Source organism: Musca autumnalis, unplaced genomic scaffold (genome assembly GCF_047663935.1).
Source record: "Musca autumnalis isolate F117 unplaced genomic scaffold, ASM4766393v1 scaffold_1, whole genome shotgun sequence".
Classification (NCBI taxonomy): domain Eukaryota; kingdom Metazoa; phylum Arthropoda; class Insecta; order Diptera; family Muscidae; genus Musca; species Musca autumnalis.
Genome location: NW_027411644.1, coordinates 71665233 through 71692069, shown reverse-complemented (window position 1 = coordinate 71692069; position 26837 = coordinate 71665233). Strand labels below are relative to the sequence as shown.

General features: G+C 36.1%; 1 protein-coding gene across 7 annotated transcripts in view; it reads left to right on the top strand.

The window, feature by feature from the left end:
* The window catches only part of LOC141401077 (uncharacterized), a 187469-nt gene extending 161443 nt beyond the window's left edge, over positions 1-26026 (top strand). For 4 of the 7 annotated variants that reach the window (XM_073980932.1, XM_073980956.1, XM_073980938.1 and 1 more), the window contains exons 6-12: positions 11541-11938; positions 12013-12119; positions 14915-14993; positions 15071-15398; positions 15456-15839; positions 15905-16468; positions 25095-26026. In XM_073980932.1, the coding sequence (XP_073837033.1) occupies positions 11541-11938; positions 12013-12119; positions 14915-14993; positions 15071-15398; positions 15456-15839; positions 15905-16468; positions 25095-25769 (2535 nt within the window). In that variant the 3' untranslated portion in view covers positions 25770-26026. Of the gene's footprint in view, positions 1-11540; positions 11939-12012; positions 12120-14914; positions 14994-15070; positions 15399-15455; positions 15840-15904; positions 16967-25094 lie in introns of all 7 variants that reach the window. The other 3 variants (XM_073980908.1, XM_073980914.1, XM_073980922.1) reach the window with 1 other exon arrangement.
* The last annotated feature ends 811 nt before the right edge of the window (positions 26027-26837 follow it).

The window sequence follows — 26837 nt, the reverse complement described above, 5'->3', positions numbered from 1 at the left end:
AAAATTTTTCATTAAAAAATCCAAGTATCATTTAAAAAAAAAAAATCATGCTCAAAAATTTTCATTTCAAAATCCACATCGAAATTTTTTAATTAAAAATGTATTTAATTATTTATTAGAAATCCATATTGAAATTTTTTCATTAAAAAGTACTCTTGAATTTTTTTATTAAAAAATCCACGTTGAAATTTCTTTGCGAAAAATTCAAGTTGAAATCTAAAAAAATTTCATTAAAAATTCTATGTTGACAATTTTTCATAAAAAATAATCGTCGAAAATATTTTTTATTAAATAATCCACGTTAAGATTTTTTTTATTAAAAATCCAGGATCCGACAATATCACGTGCATGACTCTCCTTGAAATAGTATCCTTAAAAAACGTACATGCCTCTAATATCTCCATCAAAATTCCGTGTTTAGAATTTGAAAAATTTTCTAGAAAAAAAAGTTGCAGAAAATTTAAAAATCCAAGCTTATGGTTCGTTAAAATTTGTTTATTAAAAAATCCACGTTAAATTTCTTTTATTAAAAAATCCACGTTCAATTTTTTAATTAAAAAATCAAAATTTATTTTTTATTAAGAAATCCACGTTAAATTTTTATTGAAAACCCCAAAACCCCATTTTTTATTAACAAATCCACGTTAAATTAAAAAAAACCACGTCCATTTTTTTATTTAAAAATCGGCGTTAAATTTTTTGTTAAAACAAATTCGCTCATTTTTTTTTAATCCGCTCAATTAAAATTCCACGTTAAATTCTTTAATTAAAAATCCATGTTAAATTTTTTATTAAAAAAACACATTAAATTTTTTTAATTAAGAAATCCACGTTCCTTTTGTTTAATAAAAATCCACGTTAAATTTTTTATTAAAAACACTTTAAATTTTTTAAATTAAAAACTCCATGTTTAATTTTTATTGAAAAAATCTACGTTAAATTTTTTATTAAAACAAATTCAATTTCAATTTTTTTTAAATCCGTTCAACGTTTTTATTAAAATTTATTTTATTCAAATATACGTTGAAAAATTCACGCTGAAATTTTCATCTAAAAAATTTATGCTGAAATTTTTCATAAAAAAAATCACTTTGAAATTCTTTAATTAAAAACATCCACGCAAATTTTTTTTTACAAAAAAATCCACGTTAATTTTTTTTATTAAAAACGCCATGTTCAAATTTTTAACAAAAAATTTTTAAAAAATCCATGTTGGAAAATATTCATATACATTTTTTCATTCAAAATCCACTTTGAAAATTTTAGTAAAAAAACCATTTAACCACAATTTTCATCAAAAAAATCCACATCATTACCTCACAAATTAAAAAAAAAAATAAAAAATCCACGTATGTATTTGACTTGAAAATTTTTTTAAAAAATCCACGAAAAGCAAGTCTATGCATTGGAAATTTTTTATTAAAAAATACACGCCTTTGCCTTGAGTTTCTTTTCATTAAAAAATGCACATTGAAACTTTTCACTAAAATACACGTTATTTAAAATTAAGAAATTTATGAGGCTTGTAGAATTATAGATTCTGCGAAATTCCTGTAACTGACAAGACACCTTGTCACTATTTTCTCACAAATCTGTAAACATGATTCAGATCTATTCTTCTCCCGTAACCTAAATTGACTGTGAAATAAAATATCAATAATCCTTTGTTGTAACATGAAACCCTGATTCCTCGTTGAATTTAACTTTTTAATCTGATGTGAAATTGTTGCTTACTACAACCTGTTGGTGTGCAGATTCATTCTCACATAGTTTGGATTACAGCGCAAAGAGAGGTTGATGACATTGGAAAATGGACTAAGTCCACTTTTTATAAAAAAAAAATAAAAATTAACTAAGTAATTAAAAAAAATTAAATCTTTCGCTTGACCTATTTTTGGCAGTGTTTCAAAATTCCAATAACTACTTTTCTTTGTTTATTTTTTTTTTTTCTTCTTGGACTTAACCCATTTTCCGTAACGATCACATACATACCCCTTTCCATATCATTCTCTTGTATCTCCTTCGATAGTTTGTTTTCATAGCTGTTATTGCTGGGCAATAAATAATAAATCAGCTTCAGAATTCAATACAGCGGGAGTATTGCGCAATCGCGCACAATCGTTTGCCGCCTAAATATGTGTCTGTCCTGGACGTCTGTCTGTCCATTGCAGCATTTTAAGCCTTCCCCGGCCACATATGACTGTGGTGTTTGTTCATCCATGATCACAATTGTGTGATTATTGCAAGCAGGGTGATCACTTGATCATAATATGTATGTATGTACGTGCTCACGGCTCGCTCCAGTTTGTGCGCTACCTTTTTCTGGTGTCTGGTGTGGCAGTTAAACTGTTCCCAATAATATTGATGGCCTTACGGCAGCTATGTCCATATTATGTTCGCTGTATTCCTATATCGGATTTGTCTGTCGTAACGTCTGTATGTTCGTCTCTCTGTCCATTTTATGTTTGTTTTTATTATTTACATACAAAACATACAATATTATTAACTTGTTTTTGGTTTGAAAATTATTGGAAGACACAAGTCGGGAAGAGGTTTTTAGGGCCAGTTGGAAAAAGACGGGATACGCAAGTTTTTAAGTCAATTGATAGAACCTTAAAGTTTTTTTTATAAAAAACCAAAGCCTATGGCTCCGATGGTCCTTTGAAAAAATTTCATTAACAAATCGACGTTTATGGGTCAGATGGTGTTTTGGAAATTTTTTGTTAAACATTTTTATGTGTTCGATGGTCGTTTGAAAAAAAATTTATTAAAAATCCTTTTATGGCTCCGATGGTCCTTTGGACATTTTTTTTAAATTCATGTTTATTCCTCTGAAAAAATTCTTTAAAAAATCCAGCGCTTTGAAAAATATAAAAAAAATCCATGTTTTTGGCTTTGAAAAATTTCAGAAAAAATCTACGTTTTTGACTTTGAAAAAATCATAAAAAAATGCACGTTTTTGATTTTGAAAAAAAAAATCAAAAAAAAAAATCCACGTTTGGCCCTTTAAAAAATTCATAAAAAACCACGTATGGTCCTTTGAAAAAATTTATAAAAAAATCACGGCTTTGAAAAAAATTTCATAAAAATTCATGTTTTCGGCTTGAAAAATTTTATAAAAAATCACGTTTTCGACTTTGAAAAAATTTTATTAAAAAATCCACGCTGATGGTCCTTTCAATTATAAAATCCACCGCTTTGAAAAATTTCATAAAAAAACCACGTTTTTGTCTTTAAAAAATGTCAAAAAAATCCACGTTTATGGCTCTGATGGTCCTTTGAAAAAATGTCATTAAAAATCCACCGCTTTGAAAAAACGACAAAAATCCACGTTTATGGCTTTTAAAAAAAAAAATTCGGAAAAAATCTACGTTTTGATTTAGAAAAAATCATATAAAAATGTACGTTTTTGACTTAAAAAAAATCATAAAAAATCCACGCTTGGCCCCTTAAAAATTGATAAAAAATCCAAGTTTGGTCCTTTACAAAAATTTATAAAAAATCCACGTTTTCGGCTTTGAAAAAATTTTATTTAAAAATCCACGCTTTTGACTTTGAAAAAAATGTCAAATGTCATGGATCTGATGGTCCTTTAAAAAAATTCATTAAAAATCCACCGCTTCGAAAAAAATTTCATATAAAAATCCACTTTCTTGGCTTTGAAAAAATTTCAAAAAAAATTCACGGTTTGGACTTTGAAATAAAATTTCATAAAAACTCCACGTATTTGGCTTTGAAAAAATATCATAAAAATCCACGTGTTTGACTTTAAAAAATATTAAAAAATCCATGTTTTTGGCTTTGAAAAAATTTCAGGAATATTGCTCCGATGGTCCTTTTGAAAAAATTCAAAAAAAAAATCTACGGTTTTGGGTTTGAAAAAATTTACAAAAAAGTACGTTTATGGCTCTTAAAAATCCACGTTTTTGGCTTTGAAAAAAAAATCAAGAAAATTCATGTTTATGGCTCTGATGGTCCGTTGAAAAATTTCATTAAAAAATCCACCGCTTTGAAAAAAATTATAAAAAAATCCACGTTTTTAGCTTTAAAAAAAACATTATAAAAATCCACGTTTTTGGCTTTGGAAAAATTTCATAAAAAATTCACGTTTTTGACTTTAAAAAAATCCATAAAACTTCACGTTTTTTGTTTTGAAAAAATTTCATAAGAAATCCACGTTTTTGCATTTGAAAAAAAATCATGAAAAATTCACCTTTATGGTCCTTTGAAAATTTTTCATTAAAAAATCCACCGCTTTGAAAAATGTTCGTAAAAAATCCACATTTTTTGGCTATGAAATTCATAAAAAAAATCCAGGTTTATGACTCCGATGGTCCTTTGAAAGATTTCATAAAAAATCGACGTTTTAGGCTTTGACAAAAAATTATAAAAAACATCTGACGGTCCTTTCAAAAAAATTATAGGAAACCACGTTTAGGGCTCTGATGGTCCTTTAAAAAATTCATTAAAAAAACACGTTTATGGTCCTTTGAAAAAAATTCATAAAAAACACGATTTTGGCTTTGAAAAATAATCAGTAAAAATCCACGTCTATGGCTCTGATGGTCCTTTGAAAAAATCATTCACGGTACTTTGAAAAAATTCATTATGGCTGTGATAGTCCTTTGGAAATTTTTCCTTAAAATAACCACATTTATGTCTCTTTTCTGCTAGTCTGTTGAAAAAAATGTATATTAAAAAATTCACGCATATAGCTTCGATTGCCCTTTGAAAAAATTATATTAAAAAATTCAGGTTTATAGCTTTGATTATTCTTTAAAAAATGTAATTAAAAAATTCAGGTTTATGGCTCTGCTGGTCCTTTGAAAATCTTTCAGTAAAAATCTGCGTTTATAGCTTTGAAAAATTTTAATTAGAAAATCTAAGCTTATGGCACTACTAGTCCTTTGAAAAGTTTTCATTAAAAATCTGCGTTTATGGCTCTGATGGTCCTTTGTAAAAATTTCATTAATAAATCCATGTTAATGGCTGTGATTGTCCTTTGAAAAACTGTCATTAAATAAATTCACGTTTATAGCTTTGAATGTCCTTTGAAAAAATTTAATTAAAATACAAGTTTAGTGCTTTGAAATTTTTCATTAAAAAATCCACAATTATGGCTCTGTTAGGTCTTTGAAAAAAGTTCATTAAATAATCCACTTTTATGCCTCTGTTAGTCCTTTGAAAACAATTCATTAAAAAATCCACGTTAATGGCTCTGCTGGTTCTTTGAAAACTTTTAATTAAAAAATCCACATTTATGGTTTTGCTAGTCCTTTGAAAATTTTTAATAAAAAAATCTATGTTTATGGCTCTGCTGGTCCTTTGAAATGTCTTAATTAAAAGTGCCACGTTTTTTCATCTGATGGTCCTTTTAAAATTTTCATAAAAAATCCACGTTTATGGCTCTGATGGACCTTTGAAAAAATTTAAATTAAAAATTTACGTTTATGACTCTGATGGTGAAAAAATTAAATAATCCACGTTTATTGCTCAGATGATCCTTTGGAAATTTTTGCTTTAAAATCCAACGGTCCTTTGAAAAATATCATTAAAAATCCAGGTTTATGGCTCTGATGGTCCTTTGAAAAAATTTCATTAAAAAATCAACGTTTATGGCTGTGATGGTCCTTTGAAAAAATGTCATTAAAAGTCCCCGCTTATGGTTTTGATGGTATTTTTCTTTTTTATATCTTCCCCCTAATTTCCCATTGGGTCAGTTTCTTCACATCATCTGGACAACAAGGAAATATATTGCCGACTTTGTTGTCGATGTTGTTTGCTTAACGATAACTAATATTACAAACATACATATCATCCTTGTCCTCATCATAATCATCATCAGTATTGCCTTTTAACATTATCACAAATAACCTAACAATCCGCATAATTTTTTGTTTGGTTGGTGTACTACAACAACATAACATTATCATCAGCAGCGGGACCCAAACAAACACAGAAAAAACTGGCACAGCAACAACTGCAGCAATTGCAAACATTTGGAGAACTGGTGCTGGGCTTACACATATGCGGCGCTGAAGTCCAATTGCATCTTCATTTTTAGCACATGCTTGGTCCAGCACGCACACACACAAAAAGCAAAACAATTGAATCCCCGGAATTGGAATACATTTTCCAGCGATTTTTATTGTTTCAATTGCAACAACAACAGTAACATGAACACACATTTTTTGCAACATCAGCCGTAGCAGCAGATATGGTTGGTATTGGAACGTGTTGCAGATTACAACTGCATGTAGTCCAAGCACATATGAGTTCGGCATCTGCTTAGGTCTCCTTCCATAACACCACTCTACAACCGCTTTATCCCAACCCATAAAGCGAGAAGAAAGAAAACAAACTTTCCGATAAAGACATAGTATACGCAAACTGACAGACAGACATTCCCACTACCACATCTGCTACTTCTTTACAAAAGTCTGCAGCGGTAATTCGTATCTTCTTCTCTCTGAAAAGAAATGAAACTTTTTAAACTTTAGAAGATATTTTGTTGTTGTTGCTATTTTTCAATTGTTGTTGTAGTTGTAAATGTGTAAAACGGCAAAAATAGTTACGCCCACTTTGGTATCTCAATTAAAAATGTTGTGTTCACGTAGTTGTTTTGTTGTTGCTGTTACTATTCGTTTGGTTTTAGAGCAAAGCAATGCAATGCTGAAAAACAATTGAAAGGAAAAGAAAAACATTAAGAAGAAGAAGCACCAACCACTAAACAAATGTCTTAGCATTTTAACCAACCAACTTCTTCGGTTAGCAGTTTGCGCAAAAGGGTAATGATGTTGTTTGTATGTTCGCTGTTTGAATAAAGTACAACTAATTGTAAATTTGGGAGTGGACTGAAGGGGGGACCAGGATGTGAGGAGGTTGTAGTGAAGATGTGTAAATTACTGCGGCTCAAGAAAAAAAAAATAATTACAAACACCCTACAGAAAGTATTTTGAAAACACTTCGATTTAATAAAATTTCCGTTCAATCATACCACTGAAGTTTGATCAAACTTAAACTAGTTTGAAAACAGTTTTTTCGAACATAAGTCGGTGTGATAGCATTGCATTTTCAGGCTTGGGAATTTTGAAAACATCATGAAATGAGACAAACATATAACTTTGGTTGCATCCAACCACTTCTGTTTGATCAAACATAAACTAGTTTGATGAAGCTTAATTTTTGCCTTAGATGGTTTAAGGTATTGGAAAACAAGTAAATAAAATAAATCGAGCGAATGGATTTTTAATGAAATTTTTTCAAAGGACCATCAGAGCCATAAACTTGGATTTTTTAATGAAATTTTTTCAAAGAACCATCAGAGCCATAAACGTGGATTTTTTTAATGACATTTTTTCAAAGAACCATCAGAACCATAAACTTCGATTTTTTAATGAAATTTTTTTAAAGTATCATCGGAGCCATAAGCAAGGTTTTTTTAATGAAAAATTGTAAAGGACCATCAGAGCCATGAATGTGGATTTTTTAATGAAATTTTTCAAAGAACCATCAGAGCCATAAACTTTGCTTTTTTAATGAAAATTTTCAAAGGACCATCAGAGCCATAGACGTGGATTTTTTAATGAAATTTTTACAAAGGACTATCAGAGCCATAGACGTTGATTTTTTAATGAAATTTTTACAAAGGTCTATCAGAGCCATAGACGTGGATTTTTTAATGACATTTTTACAAAGGACCATCATTAAATACCAACGGACCATCAGAGCCATAGACGTGGATTTTTTATTGAAATTTTTACAAAGGACTATCAGAGCCATAGAGGTGGATTTTTTAATGAAATTTTTACAAAGGACCATCATTAAAGACCAACGGACCATCAGAGCCATAAACGTTGATTTTTCAATGAAATTTTTTCAAATGACCATCAGAGCCATAAATGTGGATTTTTTAATGAAATTATTTCAAAGGACCATTCGAGCCATAAGCGTAGATTTTTAATGAATTTTTTTTCAAAGGACCATCAGAGCCATAAACTCTGATTTTTAATGAAAATTTTTGAGAGGATCATCACAGCCACAAAAGTGGATTTTTAATGAAATTTTTTCAAAGGACCATCATCGCCATAAATGTGGATTTTTTAATGATATTTTTTCAAAGGACCATAAATGTGGATTTTTAATGAAATTTTTTCAAAGGACCATCAGAGGACCATAAATGTGGATTTTTAATGAAATTTTTTCAAAGGACCGTCAGAGCCATAAATGTGTATTTTTTTTTTTTTTTTTTTGAAGGACTATTGGATCCATAAACTTGGATGTTTTAAGGAAACATTTTCAAGGACCATTGGAGCCTTAAACGTGGATGTTTTAATGAAATACCGCAGGTAGTCTTGTTGCCTTCTCTTTGCAAATATGTTGATCTTTTGTGAAGGGTTGTAGGTTTTGTCCGATATAGACCCTCGTAAGTTGTCATTGATTTTAATTGGTGTCGGGAGGGTTTTTACAGCTTTTAGGCCATTAGCTCGGGAATTATGAACTTGCCACCGAAATTATACTGGCCGTGAGGACAACTTTCTGCGAAAAAAAACGATCGGAGACATGTTCTTAAACTGCACTTTTGCAAAACATTTTTAAATTTAGTGTGGAAGGTACCCTATGGAGTTCGATCCTAATCGTGCACTTTTGCGAAATTGTTTAACATTTGAGAGGAAGGAACCTTAAGCAGTGCATCGGCATGGTCCATCTTTGAACTTGATCTAATTTTGGCCCAAATTCTACTAGATGAAATTTTAGACAAATCTGTTGATCAGTTCTCATTTCGTTGCTTCAGTGGCGCCCGACGTTGACAACACTGAAGATGAAGATGCAAGGGGCCTTCTTCTAGAACAGATGAAGACCCAAGGGTGCTTTTCTAGAGCTGCTGAAGACCCAAGAATCTTCTCTACAATAGATTAAGAAGCAAGGGTATTTTTCTACAACAGATGATGATAAGAAGCTGAGATGCTGTTGATTATCTCCCCTAGAGCGGCAAATTAGAAGTAGAACATTACATTACAGTGGCGCCCAATGATGAAAACTCGTATGAGAAAAGAAAATATAAGTTGTCATGGCATATTAAACAGGTTCTCAGTCAAGTCTAAGTATTATCGTAAAACAGTTGGTAGATTTTATGATTTAGTCCAGAGACCTCGTTCTGTATATTCAAAGGTTCATGGATAAAAGCACATTTTTAATTATCTCGATCAGGGCCGCAAATGCCGCTTCCTCATCGCTATCGCTCGGCCTTGCCAATTAAACCCTGCTTGGCCCTGCTTGGCTTTGCCTTTGCGGCAATGTAATACTTACTCCATGCCCAGACTGGCCAAGGAAAGATCGTAGAGTCCCACCACAAGGATAGTTTCATCCTCCTTGTTTAAGATTTCCCATTCCTACGCTTCCAAAATCTTATTTTAATTGCCTAAAACTTCGAGTATGCGTTCCGCCTCTAGTTTGCTCCCTCATCGTTTGACTCCCACTGCCGCTTTATTCAGCCGAAGAATCGCATCTGTCCTCACCACCTTGAATTCACAAACTTCCTGAGGAGTTTAGATGTTTTTGTTTATCTCTTCTCACCAGCTTAAATTCACAACCTTTGTTTATCTCTCTGAGTGCGGCAAAGTTTGCATAGTGTCTGATGTGTCATATTAACAAGTCCTCCTTCGCTCCTTAACAAGTCCTCCTTCTAAGCCTAACCAATTCCAAAGCTTTTTTGCTGACTATGTCCGCAATGGTTTGCTAATGGCCAGCACCTCTACTGATGTCGATTGCGGCAAAGTTTGCATGTTGGGCCAAGTAGAAGACTAACAAGTCCCGCTTCAACTGGCTGCTGACGATTTCTAAGCCTGATCAAGGCCCAACTTTGTTTGTAACTATGTTCGCAATGGCTTGCTAATGAATCATAGCCTCTGCTGATGCCAATCACCATTCATCACACAGTTCATCCTCGTAGAGTTTTTTTTTCTCTATTTTAGCGTAAAATTATGGTGACTTATTACCGTTCTCCACAGTCATTTTCCTCTTCTGAAAGATACGGGATGTCTTCTCAAACGATTCAGCGGCCGAATTCGCCTTTTTCATGTTCGAACGCACTATCTCGGCCTATACCAAAAGATTTCATGGAACGGCCTCTTTTGCGTGGTTCTTAAAAGGGTGTGCTCGAAAGAATTGTCTTCTTTGGCGAATTCACAGTGTTCTGCTATTCAAGATATTGGATTCCCTTCGTCACTTCCGAAGAAGTGTACAATGTTCTTGATTTAGTTAGGAGCATCGTCCAATTTGTTGTTTGGGTCATAATGCCCCTCACAGCTGCTTCTTCTTCATCCCAAGCTCTCGCACACTTCGTCCACAAGTTTGTAAAAATCCTCTTTAGTGTGGATTTCCAAGATGGTTGTGTTTGAGTGGTTACTGCTTTGGTATTTGAAGTCTTCGTGGCTACCTAGATTCGGTGGTTTCTCAGTGTTCTGTTCCTTAAGAGATCTGATCCTTTTCATCGATTCTGAAGAACTGGAGTGAATGTTCTTGATATCTTTTGGAGTATTCGGCTGATTTGCTTTGTTGGTCATATTTGGTTCATTATTAACTAGCTTCCGATTGCTCCTGACAACTGCTTCCTCTTTGTTTTGACCTTTGCAATGCTCTCACTCACTTCGTTCAACATTTTTTGAACATTCTCTTTAGTTCGCCATTTTCACGATGGTTGTTTTTTTGTGCCTATTGCTATCAATATTGAATTCGGAGTCTGATACGTTCCCCATCTCCTCCTCCCATTGTTCGTCCGTAGATTTTGTGCTTGAAGCAGTACCTTCGATCACAGATAGTATCTGTCAGGTACCAAGGCAGCCTTATCTGTGGAATAGATTTGCTCACAAAAGCTCCATGACGATACGGTGTCACTCACAGTCAAATCCCAAATCCCGCAGCTACTGAGTTATCCTGTTGTATTTTCTCTCCCTGTTATATAAGATTTCCAGAATAGATATTCTGTCCCCATCATGTCATCTCTGAAATGATTTCCGTAGTTTGGACTGTAGATGTATTTAAATGTCTACCATGCCGATCTAAGCAATGTGTCAAACTTCCTCTTATTACTTTGCGAAAACGTTCATCCTTGGGTTTGAGCACTGATCACCATGAGACCTCCTTCTTCTTGCAAATTTATATCTCAATTTTTGTTGAGGCTACCTTCCTGTGGAATACAAACGAGCAGAATAAGACTGCAAGCCGCTCATACACACATCAGAGGAAGGGGAGATTCCCCAAAAAAGAACAAATGAAATTGAAATTTCAATTTAAGTTTTAGCAGTGATTTATAAACAACAAACAACACGAATGAAAAAAAAAACATTGCTAAATCAATAAACGAGAACAAGATCTCAAAAAATAATAAAGAAAACAAAAAAAACTTACGCATAAAGGTGTTCCTAACAAAAGGTTCAGTAACCCCTCAAAGAAAGAAATGTACAAAACACTTGCACTTGTTTCAATTCCAAAATATTTGATTATTTACCTTTTCTTCCTCTCCTACTCTTTCTTTTTAGTCTGACATTGTCCACCAATCCGTCTACGAATTGGTACATTCCGAAGATCGTGAAGAGCTGCAACGACAACTCTTGTGGAATTCCTTTTTACCTGCTGATATGTCAAGTATGCAATTAGCTGACACCCTGGTGCCTGATAAGGCTGTCTATTTGGAACGAAGTTTCACGGTACGTTTTCGTTGCCTTTTGGATAACACCTCGGGTTTCCTGCGTTTGGATATACGAGGGCGAATCAAGATCCTACATGGACAAAATCGTAAAACTGAAGAACCTCCGCTGGCGTTATTTGCCTATTGCACACCGTTTGGACCACCCAGCCTGTTGGAGATACCACACAAAGAGAATATGTTTAAGTCGAAGCATAAATTGGATTTTTCGCTGGTGTCAATGGATCAAAGGTAAGTGTGCAAGGGATAGGATTTGGAGATTTAATGGAATAATAAATAATTGGTTTGTTGTATTTTCTTTACAGAGGCAAACACATTTTGGGTTATTCCGATGCTGAACTAGTCAATATGGGCGGTTATGATCTGGTGCATTATGATGACTTGGCCTATGTGGCGAGTGCCCATCAAGAACGTAAGTAAACAAGAAGGGTTTTAGTGGGTTCATTTCCTAATCTCCAGTAAAGCTTCTAGAAGACCATTCGAACAGGGGTGTCCTATTTATATAGGAACTTTATGTTGACTTCTCTCTGTAGAAGACCTCTAAGAGGTCTTCTGTTTACATAAGACCTATAGATGGTCTTCTATCCATAGAATCCTTAAGACAGTAACAAGGTCTCCTAGCTGAAGAATGTCTTATGTCTTCTACAGGTAGAATATGGCTTAAAGACCTTTTACAGGTAGGAAACCTTGCTTCGGTCTTTCACAGGTAGAAAATCTTGAAGACGATTTTCAGTGGAGTTTTATCCTTTCGAAAGAACATCTGTTTAAAGAAAATCCCTTGGAAGTCTTATATCTTTTGATAGGATCTCCTATTTACATATATAGGATCCTTAGGTAGACTTCTCTCTGTAGAAGACCTGTAAGAAGTCTTCTGTTTACATAATACCTTTAGATGGTCTTCTATCCATAAAAACCTTAAAACTGTAACAAGGTCTCCTACCTGAAGGAGACCTAAATGCCTTCTACAGGTAGAATATCGCATAAAGACCCTTTTTGCATGTAGGAGACCTTGCTTTGGTCTTTCACAGGTAGAAAATCTTTAGTATGTCTTCTATCTGTAGAGGATTTTTCATTGGTCTATTATCTGTTGTAGACCTTTCGGAAAATCACCTGTTTAAAGAAAAAATCCTTTGGAAGTCTCCTATCTTTAGAATACATTTAGGAAGTTTCGTATCTATAGAAGATCCTTAGAAGGTTTTGCGACATCGTAAATCTGTGGAAGACCTTCAAGAGGTCTTATATCTATAGAAGAACAGGAGGTCTTTTATGGATAAAAGGCCTTTAGGAGGTTTTCTACCTGTGGAAGACCTAAAGATGATCGTCTGTCAATGGAAACCATAAGAAGGTATTCTACCTAGGCCTTCTACAAAAACCTGCCGGGGGTTTTCTAGGTTATATTTCTAAGAGAGTCCGTAGATAACCTTTATTAGGTCTTCTATCCATAGGATATCTTAAAGAGGTCTTCTATCCGTAGAATACCTTTAAGAGTTCTTCTATCTATAGGAGACCTTAAGGAAGACTTCTATTAGTAGAAGGCCTTTAGGATATCTCCTATCTCTAGAAGACCTTTAAGAGGTCATTTATCTGTAGAAGGCCTTTAAGAGGACTTTTATCTGCAGCAGGAAGACCTTAAGCAGATCTTCTATCTATAGAAGACCTTTCGGAGGTCCTCTATGTGTGGAAGACCTTTATGAGATCTTCTATCCATAGCACACCTTTATGAGCTCTTCTATCTGTATAAGTCGTTTATGAGGTCTCCTATATGTAGAAGACCATAAGGAGGTCTTCTATCCATTGAAGACCATTGGGAGATCTTATATCCATGGGAGACCCTTAGGAGGCATTCTATATATAAATAGGTCTTCTATACATCCATTTTCTATAGAAAAATTTTCCTCAGTTCCCTGAGGTGGGTTTTTTCTATAGAAAAAATTTCCTCAGGTCCCTGACGTGGGTTTTTTCTATAGAAAATACTTCCTCAGGTCCATGAGGTGGGTTTTTTTCTATAGAAAAAATTTCCTCAGGTCCCTGAGGTGGGTTTTTTCTATAGAAAAAATTTCCTCAGGTCCCTGAGGTGGGTTTTTTCTATAGAAAAAATTTCCTCAGGTCCCTGAGGTGGGTTTTTTCTATAGAAAAAATTTCCTCAGGTCCCTGAGGTGGGTTTTTTCTATAGAAAAAATTTCCTCAGGTCCCTGAGGTGGGTTTTTTCTATAGAAAAAAATTCCTCAGGTCCCTGAGGTGGGTTTTTTCTATAGAAAAAATTTCCTCAGGTCCCTGAGGTGGGTTTTTTTTAGAGTTGGGTCATCTAGTTCCTAGTTCCTGGTACTAGTTCCAAAGCGTATGAGTAACATCATTAAATATAACGTGTAATAGTAAGTATACGCAGTTTGTTCAAAGAAAAAAGGTGGGCCATCGGAACTGCGAAGTGAACGAGATAGTTCCATATAGTTCCTTTGGCACAACTCTAGTTTTTTTCTATAGAAAAAATTTCCTCAGGTCCCTGAGGTGGGTTTTTTTCTATAGAAAAAATTTCCTCAGGTCCCTGAGGTGGGTTTTTTCTATAAAAAAAATTTCCTCAGGTCCCTGAGATGTGTTTTTTCTACAGAAAAAATTTCCTCAGGTCCCTGAGGTGGGTTTTTTTCTATAGAAAAAATTCCTCAGTTCCCTGAGGTGGGTTTTTTGTATAGAAAAAGTTTTCTCAGGTCCCTGACGTGGGTTTTTTCTATAGAAAAAATTTCCTCAGGTCCCTGAGGTGAATTTTTCTATAGAAAAAAATCCTCAGAACCATGAGGTGAATTTTTCTATAGAAAAAAGTTCATCAGCTAAAACTTTCTCATGTCCCTAAGGTGAATTTTATCTATAGAAAAAATTTCCTCAGGTCCCTGAGGTGTGTTTCTTCTATAGAAAAAATTTCCTCAAGTCCCTGAGGTGTGTTTCTTCTATAGAAAAAATTTCCTCAGGTCCCTGAGGCGGGTTTTCTCTATAGAAATAAATTCCTCAGGCCTCAGAGTTGGGTTTTTTCTATAGAAAAAATTTCCTCAGGCCCCATAGAAGTCCCTTAGAAGTTCTCCTATCCATAGAATACCTTAAATAGGTATTCTATCCATAGAAGACCTGCAGGAGGACTTCTTTCTGCAGAAGACCCTTAGCAGATCTTTTTCCCCCTTTTTGCCAATTCTCATTTCTGTCCTCTTCCTATCTTTGCAGTTCTAAAAACTGGTGCTTCCGGCATGATTGCCTATCGATACCAAAAGAAAGATGGCGAATGGCAGTGGCTGCAAACAAGGTGAGTTTCGCAAGTCAATTTCCATTTCACTTATATGTAGCCTAATCTTCCCCTCTCTTCCTTTCCCTCCCCTACAGTTCCCGTTTAGTTTATAAAAATTCCAAGCCCGATTTTGTAATTTGTACACATCGTGTACTCATGGATGAGGAGGGTTTTGATTTGTTGGGCAAGCGGACCATGGATTTTAAGGTTAGTTATTTGGATACTGGGCTGGCATCCACCTACTTCTCCGAGGCTGACCAATTGGTGGTGCCACCAAGTGGTTCACCAAATTCCCTGCCACCACCAGTGACACCAACACGGCCTAATCGTCGCTATAAGACACAGCTAAGGGATTTCCTATCCACTTGCCGGTCAAAACGTAAAATGCAGCAACAGAACCAACAAGGTTCGCCCTTGGGGCAGGTGAGTTCGAGGGATACATAATTTAAACTTTTTTTTACATTTTGTTTAATTTTCCAGGTCACTTCTCCAGCTCCCGTTGTTGAATATCTTCCAGATCCTGCCGCAGCGGTGGCCGCTGCCTATTCCAATCTGAATCCCATGTATACGACCTCGCCATATGCCACTGCGGCAGATAACATTTATATGGGCACCTCGGTGCACTCCACAAATTTCTATCCTGTTACCGAAAATCTCTTCCATCAGTATAGGCTGCAAGGTGTGGGTGGTTACTATGCCGACTATCATCATTCGGCGGCCCCAGCCTCGGCCTATGTGGCTGCCAATGGTTTTCTCTCCTATGATGGCTATGCCATAACCTCCAAAGAAGAAAAATGGCAGGATACTGGGAAGTATTATAGCGGCTACAGCAGTGGCTATGGTAGTCCCACATCAACTCCACAGGTAGGTGTAGCCGAAATATAATTTTGATTTTTTTATGAACTCTTCTTCTTTGGTTCATTGCACAGCAAGTTCCTTTGAAAACGCCAAAGTCTTCTCCTCATGTCATGGAAGTTGTGTCCTGTTCATCAAATGGTCCCTCGCCTGTGGCCGGAGGGGCCATTGTCAATAGTTTAAATAACCCACACAATCAATCCTCGGCCAATGGTCCCGCAGTAATTACCCCCAAAGTTGAAATGGCATCCTCCCAGGATCAATATGAACGCCAGACGGTACTAATGTGGGGTTCCCAGTCCAGTGGTATACCCATCAATACCCTCAACACTTCCTCCGCCATCACCTCATCAAGCAATCGCCATTTGTCAAGCAATACGGAACGTTCGCCCCAAACAACACCCCTATCGAATGGCCTCAGCTATGCCAATGACCCAGAACCGTCAGCAAAATGGAATGGCTCTGCAGGCAAAGATAATAAAAGTGCTTCCACACCGGACAGCTATCAAATGCATCACGATGATTCGGGTCTTTATTCAGCATCGTCTCATACCACTTCGCCACAGCATCGTCTAAGCAGTAGTGGGAGCAGTTCCGGAGGCACAGGAAGCGGCGGCTCTACTTTGGCTCATAATACGGTGGCTGAAACGCTTTCCTCTACAACACCAACAGCACATCACAACAACACTTTACACCCCAAAGGGAATGCAACAACAACAACAACAGCAGCACCACCCCCAACACATGCACCTCCACCAACAACAGTTAGCGAAACATCGGTCTTGGTTGGCAGCGCCACTGGCCATGTACATTTACCAAACACTGTTCATCAGCATCACACCTCACCACAGCATCCAAGTCACAGTCATCACCACCACCAACATCATCAACCCAGTCATGGTGGTACAACGCATGCGCATACCCAGCAACCCTCACAATCACCACATTCCCATGGCCACCAGCAACATCATCAGCATCATGCAGCAGCGGCACATCATCATCACCACCATCATCATCCTTCAGCACATGGTTCACATCATCCCCACCACCATCATCATCATCACCATGCTGCAGCCAGCAATAGCGTTGCTACCCTTCCTGCCACTGCTGCTGCCGCTGCAACCAATGGCAGTGAGGTATGGAGTCCAGCATCCTACGCAACCCAATATGCCTCACAGTATTTCTCTTATCATCCGCACCACCACCACCATCATCATCACCACACGGCTTCCACGGCTGCTGCTGCCCATCATCCATTGCATGCAGCCAGTAGCATTTCAACGGCGACGGCACCATCTTTACCAGCACCACAACCACCAACAGCACTTGCCACAACACAACCACCACCGCACATAAGTAGCAGCACTCAGTAGTTCCGCAGTAGTACCACACATTCTGTTGTTCTCTAGTAGAAAATTTCTTTGTTCCTCTGTTGTACGACCTGAAATTGAAAGAAGAAAACAAACCAAAAAAATCTCTTCAAAAAAAATTAGCGGGTGTGTACCTACCTAGTTAAATCTATCTTCTTCTTCCCTCTATATGTAGTATAAGGGTAGTTGGTAACACTAGTTTAGAGATACAAACATATTTTTGTGATGAAATATAAGCTCGGAATATGAAATGAAAAGAAAACAATAAAAATAGTTTGTTGTACGATTTATCTCCAAACCAAATATAAACTGAGAATAGGAAGTTAAAAGGCTGTCATAGATCCTAAATGCCCTTGTTTTGATTACAAATGGCTTAGGCAGTTCGAGATACTGAGGTCAAAGGAGATAAAAGTCGTACGATTTATCACCAAAGTATTCGATTCTAGATTTTTGGCACCCAACGTAGATCTCTATTTACTCTAGGCAATTTAGGGGCGGTAGGGGGAAATGGATGTAATCTAGATGAAAGTCGAAAGATTTATCTTCGAACAATCGATTACAGCTAATAGACGATATTTGGCGTCCAACGTGGTCCATCATTTAATCAAGGCAGTTTCATATTTTTTCGATTTAGGTTGAGGTAGGTGGAGGAAATGGATGCAATTAAAAGTAGAAGTGGCTTGAGAAGTTCAAGGTAGGCTCACTTCCGAAACGTCAGTTGCTTTGTAGTCGTGCATGAAACTAGGGGTTCTTAGATTGAGTTCCCCACTACTGCAATTTCATAAAATTACTCTAGTATGAGACTCGATTTAAGAACCCCTAGTTTCAGGCAAGACTACAAAGCAACTGACGTTTAGGAAGTCAGCCGTACTTAGGTCAACATCTGGCTGATAGCATTTTTGGCGCCCGACGTAATTTTATGTGATTTAGGTTGAGGAAGATGGGGAAATGGATGTAATCTTCTATGCAGCAAAATCTCAATATAAATTCGACAGTTCTTGAAACTTTACTGTCATTGCTTTGGCTCCCAGGTTCTTTTAAATAATATTTTCACAAACCCTGTAGAGAATACCATTCTGAGGTTTGCTTATATGCACAGAAGATGCAGTGCGACCTAAGCATGTCAAAGAAAATTAAAGTTCGATTCATCTTAAAAGCTAGTTAATACCATTTTGGCGCCCAACTTGGGTCTTCACTTACTCTAGGCAATTTAAAGTGTCAGATTTCTCAGGTTCTGCTTATAAGGAAAGAATTTCCTCTTGACGCCTTCTTCTATAAAGAAAGTCTTTCCTGCGGTCTTTTATAAATAGAACACAATTTTAAGGTACATTTTAAGGTACAAAAAAACTTCTATAAATTAACACTTTTTTGGCGTATTTAGAAGATAGAATACCATCCAGAGAAAGCATAGAACACCTTCCTGAGGTATTTTTCTGTATAAAGAAGATGTTCCTCATATAGATAGAAGAAATTCTTAAACCCTTCCTAAGGCATTCTATAAAAATAAAACCTTCCTGTAGATAGAAAATCTTCTTTAGATAGACAGAGATCCTTGTTGAAGTCTACTATACTTGAGAGTTCTTCCTTATACTTGAGAATCATTTCCTTATAAATTGAAAATCTTACTAAGGAAATTCTTATAGATTAGAAGACCTTTCTGATGTCTTCTTCTGTAGATAAAACCATTTCGTGTACCTTCTTATGACCTTCGACTAGATAGGAGAAATTCCTCAGATATGCTTCTGGGGATTAAGCTCTTCCTTAGGACTTCTTCGACAGATAAAAGCCTTTCCTGGAGTCTGCTATAAATTAGTAATCTCACTAAGAGATTTCTTATAGCTTAGAAGACCTGCTTAATGACTTCTTCCATAGATAGAACCATTTCCTGTGACATTCTAATGACGTGCGAATATATAGGAGACCATCCATAGATAGATATGCTTCTGCGGATTGCGCTCTTCCATAGGACATATTCTACACCTATAAACTGGAAGTCTTACTAAGGGACTTCTTATAGCGTATCAGAAAGAATGTCTTCCTGGTGACTTCTTCAATGGATACATAAATAATAAGTAAATCGAATAGATAGGAGAGCTTCCTTAGATATTCTTTCGAGGGTACGAGCTGTTCCGTAGGCCTTCTTTCACACACAACAGGCTTTCCTGAAGTCTGATATTAATTGAAAATCTTATTAAGAGACTTCTTATAGGTTTACGGACGGAAAACCTTCCAAATGACTTATTTTACAGATAGACTTCTACTGTGACCTTCGAATATGTAGGAAACCTTCCTTATATATGCTTCTTTAGATGAAAGGCTTTCCTAAAGACTCCGATAGTCTACTTTTTACACTCTAATAAGATTCTTCTTATAATTCTTCTATATATGCGGAGATCATGTTTTGACAGAAAACCATAAATAATTTTCTATAGATAGCATTGAAACTGATTCTATAGGATGAAGATCTTCTTGTTCTACAGTTAGAAAAACTTCCTGAGATGAACTTCTATAGTTAAAGAACTTCCTGAGGTATTCTCCTATAGATAATTGTCATTTCTAAGGTCTTCGTTAATTAATAAGAGATCTTGCTAAGGTCTCCTTACAGATATAAACCTTTCCTGAAGTTTTCTGTAGATACAAGGCGTTCCAGAGGAATTCTTATATAAAAAAATCTTACTGAGATTATCTTCCATATGTAAGATGTCTTCCTAAGACATATTTTATAGATAGATAATGCCGCCTGGGATATTCTGCATAGTCCTGGGGTCTCTTCTAAGGTAATAGACCTTTCTGAGGTCCACATATAACTTCTTCCTGAGATTTTATAAAATCAGAAGGAGATTTTTTCGGAGAACATCTACAGATAAAAAACCTTTACAGTTCTTTCTTTGCATATAGATTGACGACTTTCTTATTCTGTAGACCGAAGGATGATGTTCCAGGGGTAGAAGACCCTCCTGTGATTTTCTTTTATAGGTTTTACATATTCCTGAAAACCTTCTGAGACACTTGATATGGATAGAAACGCCTCTTGTAGTCCTCACTAGATAAAAGTCTGACGCCTTTTGTAGACATTGGTTCTGGTCCTGAGGTCTTCTTTGGTAGAAGATATACCAAGGGTTGAAGACCATCCTGACCTTCAATAGATAAAAGGAGTGCATGTTTTCCTTTGCGATACGTCTTTTGGAGACGAAAGTTCCTCCTGAGGTGTTATAATATAGGTAGCACATATTTATGAAGTCTTCTTTAGACAAAAAACACTACCCTGGGTTATTCTCCTGTAGATTCTTTAGATTGGTGCAATGGTATGCACACCCGCCTTGCACGCTGAAGGTCGTGGGTTCGATTCCCCGGCCAGTCAACATCAAAATTTTCAACGGTGGCAAAATACCCCTCAGTAATGTTGGCGACATTTCCTGAGTATTTCAGCCATGTAAAACTTCTCTACAAAGTGGTGTCTTAGGATACGCCGTTCGGACTCGGCAATAAGCAGTAGGTCCCATATCATTGAGCTAATATGAATCGGGGTGCACTCATTGATATGAGAGAATCCTCCCCTTGTCCCGTATTGGATGTTTGTGGAACAATTATAATTATAGATTCTTTAGATTGAGGTCCGTTCAAATATTGTCTTCTATAGTCTGACGATTTCTGTAGATATGAATCCTTGTTGAGGCCTTTTACTATAGACAGCAAAACTTTCCTGATGCTTTTTATAGGTACAAAAATCTTCCTCCAGTTTTTTCTGTAGACAGAAGATTCTCTTGAATATCTTCCCGGGATCTTCTTTAGGTAAAAGAGATAGGTAGAAATTCTAAGGTATTTTCTACAGGTAGATGATCTTTCCAAGGTCTCCTTTCATACGGACAAAATGTGCCTCATCGAAATAATGGTTTTAGACCCCAAGTATGTATGGACAAAATCCGTTTCAGACAATTTGGAGTCGATTTAGCAATGTCCGTCCGTCTGTCTGCCTGGCTGGTGCTCACGATAACTCTCGAATGGCTTTCGTTTTATTTTGTCCAAACTTAGTTTAAGTTCGAAGATGGGTTATATCGGTCCACTCCTTCCGGTACCTCCCCCACAACATTTCGGAAATGTTCGGAAAATTTGTGAGCACTATAACTCTTGAAGGGAGTAACCGATTAGGTCCATCGTGAAATTTCTACGTAGTGAAATTTCTACCAGACTTAGATGAGGTTCTAGTATGGAATCAATCGGTCCACTCCTTCCGGTATCTCCCACACAAAATTTCGGAAAAGTTCAGTTTAGGACCTGTTCTCGAATCTCTCTGATTTTTGTTGTAGCAACTTGTATTCACTGCCCCGCTACGACGGTACATGTCTCACTAGGGGCAAGTCCATACTTCCTGAGAAAATAGCCTGAACGTTGCAAAAAAAGTTTGAAAATAAGCCATAACGGTCCACTCCTTCAGGTACCTCCCACACAAGAGTTCAAAAATGTTCGGAAAATTTTGCGCACGATAACTTTTGATGGGAGTGACCGATTTGGTCCATGCTTTACACATCCTAATATATCTACCAGTTATAGAACAGGTTTGAATGTGATCTATATTTGTCCACTCCTTCGGGTACCTCCACACAAAATTTTGGATAAATTCACTTTAAGATCTGCTCTCGGATCACTTTGATTTTTGTTGAAGCAACTTGCCTCAATTACGACAGTAAAAGTTTTTTTCTGGGGCAAGTTCATACTTCTTCAGAAAACAGGCCGAAAGGTGTAAAAAAACCCTATGGCATTATATGTAGTGGATCGAACAGAAAACTGCGTTCGTCCACACTTTGGATATTTCTTCGAATATTAGATGAAATTCGAAGGTGGTGCTTATAGGTCCACTTCTTCCGGTACCTCCCCCACAAAAGTTCGAAAATATTCGCAATATCTGACAAACGGAGCAACCGATTCGGTCCAAACTTTGGATATCGAAATATTTTGTCCAATCCTTGGGGTACCAACCACACAAATGTTCAATATTTTTGTTTGGTATGGGTCCGTTCGAGAATCCTTTGGATATTTTTCCGGGGGTTTCTTAGTTTACAGCGATATTATGTTTTCGTAGGCTAGTATAGTACAAAAGCTCTATCTATCGATATCCCCCAAAATTTTTAAAACCCCCTAAATACATTAGCTTTTTTTTTGGAGCAAAAAGTATTTCAATCCACACATGCTGAGGGTATATCTCTGTCGGCAAAGTCGACTGATACTTTTTTACTTGTTATAAATAGAATACCTTCATTTAGTGGTTTTCATTAGATAGGAGACTTTCTGGGGTCGCTGTTCGATATGAAACTTGTCTTTGATCAGTTTCTATGGGTAGAATACCTACTTGTGGTCCTCTTCTCTACATGAAATACCTTCTTGAGGTTTGTTTCTTTACGCAGAAACCCTTACTGGTATCTTCTTTAGATAGAAGCTTCTCTAAAGATCATATGTGGATAGAATACTTTCCGGAGATGTGATTCTACAAGTCCTTTCCGATTCTAAAAGTCCTTCCAGGGGGCCTTCTTCTATAGGTGGAAGACCATTTGAGATCCGATAGAAACCTTTCTACTTTATAAATAGAATACCTTTGTGGCACCTTTAAACTCTCAATCTGTTTTCAACAAAATTATTTAGGAAGTCTACATGAAAAAGAAAAATGGCGCCCAACGTTTATCTCAATGATGTCATAGACTTCTGATCTTACCAGTTATGGTGGCCGTTGACTTTAAATGATGGAGGAAAGAAACTCCAATTATAAATATCTTGTAATCTGACTTGATATTAAAAAAATGGCGCCCAATATATGTTCCAATGAGTTCATAGACTTCTGAATTTTTCAGATATTCTTGAAGTTGAAAGTAAATGAGCAACATAAGAAACTCCAACTATGAAGTTCTGCAATCTGACATTTTGGTTATAGAATTCTTAGTTGGCTTCTAAAACAATGACATTTCCATGGTTTTGCCTTCCACATTTTGACCGTCATCAAACTAGCTTTGCGACAGTTGCTCTGTTCCAGAACCTGCAAGAAGCTACTATTTTTTACTACGATAACATTTTTTCCTTTATGTTATCGAAAAAATAGTAAAAATTAGTAGATTCTTGCAGTTCTGGAACAGACCAAGTATCAGTAGTACGATTCTCTCACTCATTTTTTGAGTTACTGACAAATGTAGGTAAAATTAAAATGCAAAATATGAATGTAAAATTCAAATAAAAGTTGACAACACTTTTGCTATAGATAGAACTTTACGACTACTTTTTATTGGTCGCCAACTTACCGAAAAGTATCGTTAATTACCGAAATTATAAGCATTTTTAGAAATGTTGTCTGTTAGGGCGAAGATTATTTTTAATGATTTTTATTAATTTTCTCGTTTAGAGTTAAGCTTGATTATCGGAAATTTTTTGCAAGTGAAAAAGAAAAACCAAGGACTCGAACCCACACAGTCACTAAATTACGTGACCTGGTTTCGCTGTTAGTTGAGCAGCTCTTCAGACGTATCGACTGGGGAATGGCTTCTCTGTCCTAGAACTTTTCGTGTTTCAAATGCAAATGTCAACGCCGTGACAAAATTTTTTGATATGTTTTCAATTTATTTTTATTTTACCGATTTTTGTCGGTAACTCAAAAAATTAGTTACAGAATCGCACTACAGAACCCTATACTTCGTATTTCAAAGACTTTTAAACGTTAAACTTTTAATCCGAACAATTTTCTTTGGAATTTTTGGCATATCAGATATCACAGGTGGGCCCCAGTTTCTTGTTGAAAACATGCTAACTAAACTGAACATATCTAATTTTTTACTGGTATCGCTGGAAAAACAAAACAACAGAGTTTCGCTAGAACTTTTAGCAAATAAGATATCACAGGTTGGGCGCCATTTTCTGGTAAATCTTAACGTCAACATTATTTTGGTCATAAGGAAATGAATTTTGCCTCAAAAATAGTTTAAGGCAAACGGATTTGGTTGAATTTACCCGATTTTCTTTCTATTTACAAAGAAGTAATCAGTCTGCTGAATCTAGCTACAGTCCCAAAGTCGAGATTGTCTGTCTGCACTAATAGCCAATAATTAATTAATTTTAGTATTTAGATCAGTGCCGATCAGAGTCTTTCCATCAATACTTAAACGTGGGTGTATGCATGGGTGAAAAAAAATAACAACCAAATTATGTTTGTTTTTAGCTTTTGTTAACGTACACTGTAAGTGAGAGAAAAAGCAAATGCAAAGACAATTCAGTGGGATCGCTCAGTATACTGTCTTTACAAAAAAGAGCAGCCCTGATTTAGAACAAAGTTAACTTTTCCACTTGATCTTGAGACAGAGACTCAACTATGACTTCTTTGTTATAAATCGGTTTCTGTTCCACAAACCGGGAAGAAAAAAATTCCATTCCCACATTTTATTGCAATTTACTTTCGAAAAATTTTTTTAAATGATTTCGTTAAGCCTCGTTTAAAACAAATTTTCAACATAGTTGTCCAAAACTTTACAAAACAACCTTCCATACGGAAATGGCGCCCAACGTACACTTAGTTTAAAGTCAATGATTCAATTAAGTATCTAAAAATCGCTAGAGTTAGCTTTTGAGTTTTGTTCTTTAGTCTTGTCCACACATCAAGGCATAGTTCCAAATAGCCTTGAGATTTCTTCATAATTAATATTATAAGAAAAAAATTCACATTTTGAGTTATTTTTTGTTTCGCACAAAGCACATTTAATTATTTTTAATTCCCCATAAAAGTTCCTCTAATTAAACAACAACACTAACATATATTTTCTAATTATTTTTCTCCCCCCAAACTATGATATGGCCCCCGTTAACTCCCAACAAAAATAAACAATAACACTACAACAAACAAATCTTAACTACAAACTGACAGATTATGCTAAGCCAACAGTCACAACAGCAACAACAACATCAACAACAAGTATTACAACTCAGTCCATACAATCATCATCACCACATACAACCGTTAGCCACCCTAGCAGGAACTTCAGTGGGAAATTGTAGCAATGCCATTATAACAACTGTTGCGGCGGCAGCAGCAGCATCGGCCAGTTCATCACCCTCATGTAGCTCACCACCTCCATTACAACAGCTACCAGCCATAAGCAGTGTTATAAATGGTCTCAACGGTGGTAATGGACCATCGAATATTATCAGCAATCACAATGGATCTCCTGGTGTGGCCGCCGCTACTCCATATCATCAATTGGCCATTATTGCCTCGCCCATTGTAATAACTTCAACAACATTGGATAATCCCCCGGAATTGGCTGGCCAAGGTGGAGTGGCTTTACAATCGTTAAGTGGTAGTGGCCATATTTATCCTTCAACCTACAAATCAAGAAACTCCACAACAACTGCGGTAATGCATCATCCCTCGGCTTTGGCCTATGCCACAAATGCCTATGTTATTGGGGCGGCTGGACCAGGGGCCGCTGCCGCCGCCTCGTGTGCAGCCACTGCCACTTTGAGTGGTTTGGAACAGAATATCGATGGTAGTCCATTGTTGTCGTTTTCAGAGGTCACCAATACCCTACTGAATCAATAAGGGATAGAGAATGAAATATAAATGTTTCCAAACAAAGAGAAGAGAATTGATAACAAGCAATTGAGTAAAGCGCTAGTGAGTAAAAATGTAATCTCTTATTTGTAATGAAGAGATCATATTAAAGCTGGTGAGAACTAAATATTGTATTAAATATCACAATTAGGTTTCTTTATCTCTTAATTTTTAATATCTTTACCAAAAGAGAGTCTTAAGTAAAAAAGAAAAAATATTCCATATCAAATAAAAAAAAAGAAAAACTAATACTAATATTTTTTGCCAAATTATAGACTATCGTATCTTCCATACAACTTATCGGAAATCTTCATTCAATATTTTTGCAAATGGCAATATCTTTGGGAGACTTTGTAATCGAAACGATGATAGGAATATGCCTACAAATTTCTGTTATCAGAAGCAGCGAAAGGCAAAAATACACTCACCCATACTTTCAGTAAACGGTTTGAATTGAAATTGACAGCTCCCCAAAGTATACCTATTTAAAATATGCTGCCAATTCCTGATCTAGAGCTCAAATCGCAGATTGGGCGCCATTTTCTTGCTGAAAGCCTGCAAGTCAATTTCTTGAATAGAAGAAACTAAATATACAGAAAACTATCTGGCCTAGGCAACACGCAGTGTCGTCCAAACGACCATGTTTTGTGTTGTTTACAGTGACTTGAAAAAATCACTTTGCAAAAAAAAAAGGAATTTACTTGTGAACATTTTTGTCCGGTAAATGTTCACAATTTTCGACGTGGATCGATCAAATTAAATCTAGCACAATGAAAAACTGGTTTAATGAATTCAATCGTGGCCGGCACTCGCAAAAAAACGAAGTTCGTTAGGGTAGTCCAAAAACGGCCGTTGTGCCAGAAAAAAATGAGCCGTGTGTGAACGGATAATGCAAGATTGCCATGTTATATACCGTGAGATAGAGGCATCCATGGGCATTTATTCCACCAACTAACATTTGATATTGCATGAACACTTGGCGGCAAAAATTGGTTTTTTTTGCCTTGGGATCCAGTGTTGATCGGTGAGAGAAATTTAAAAAAAAAAAATACGATC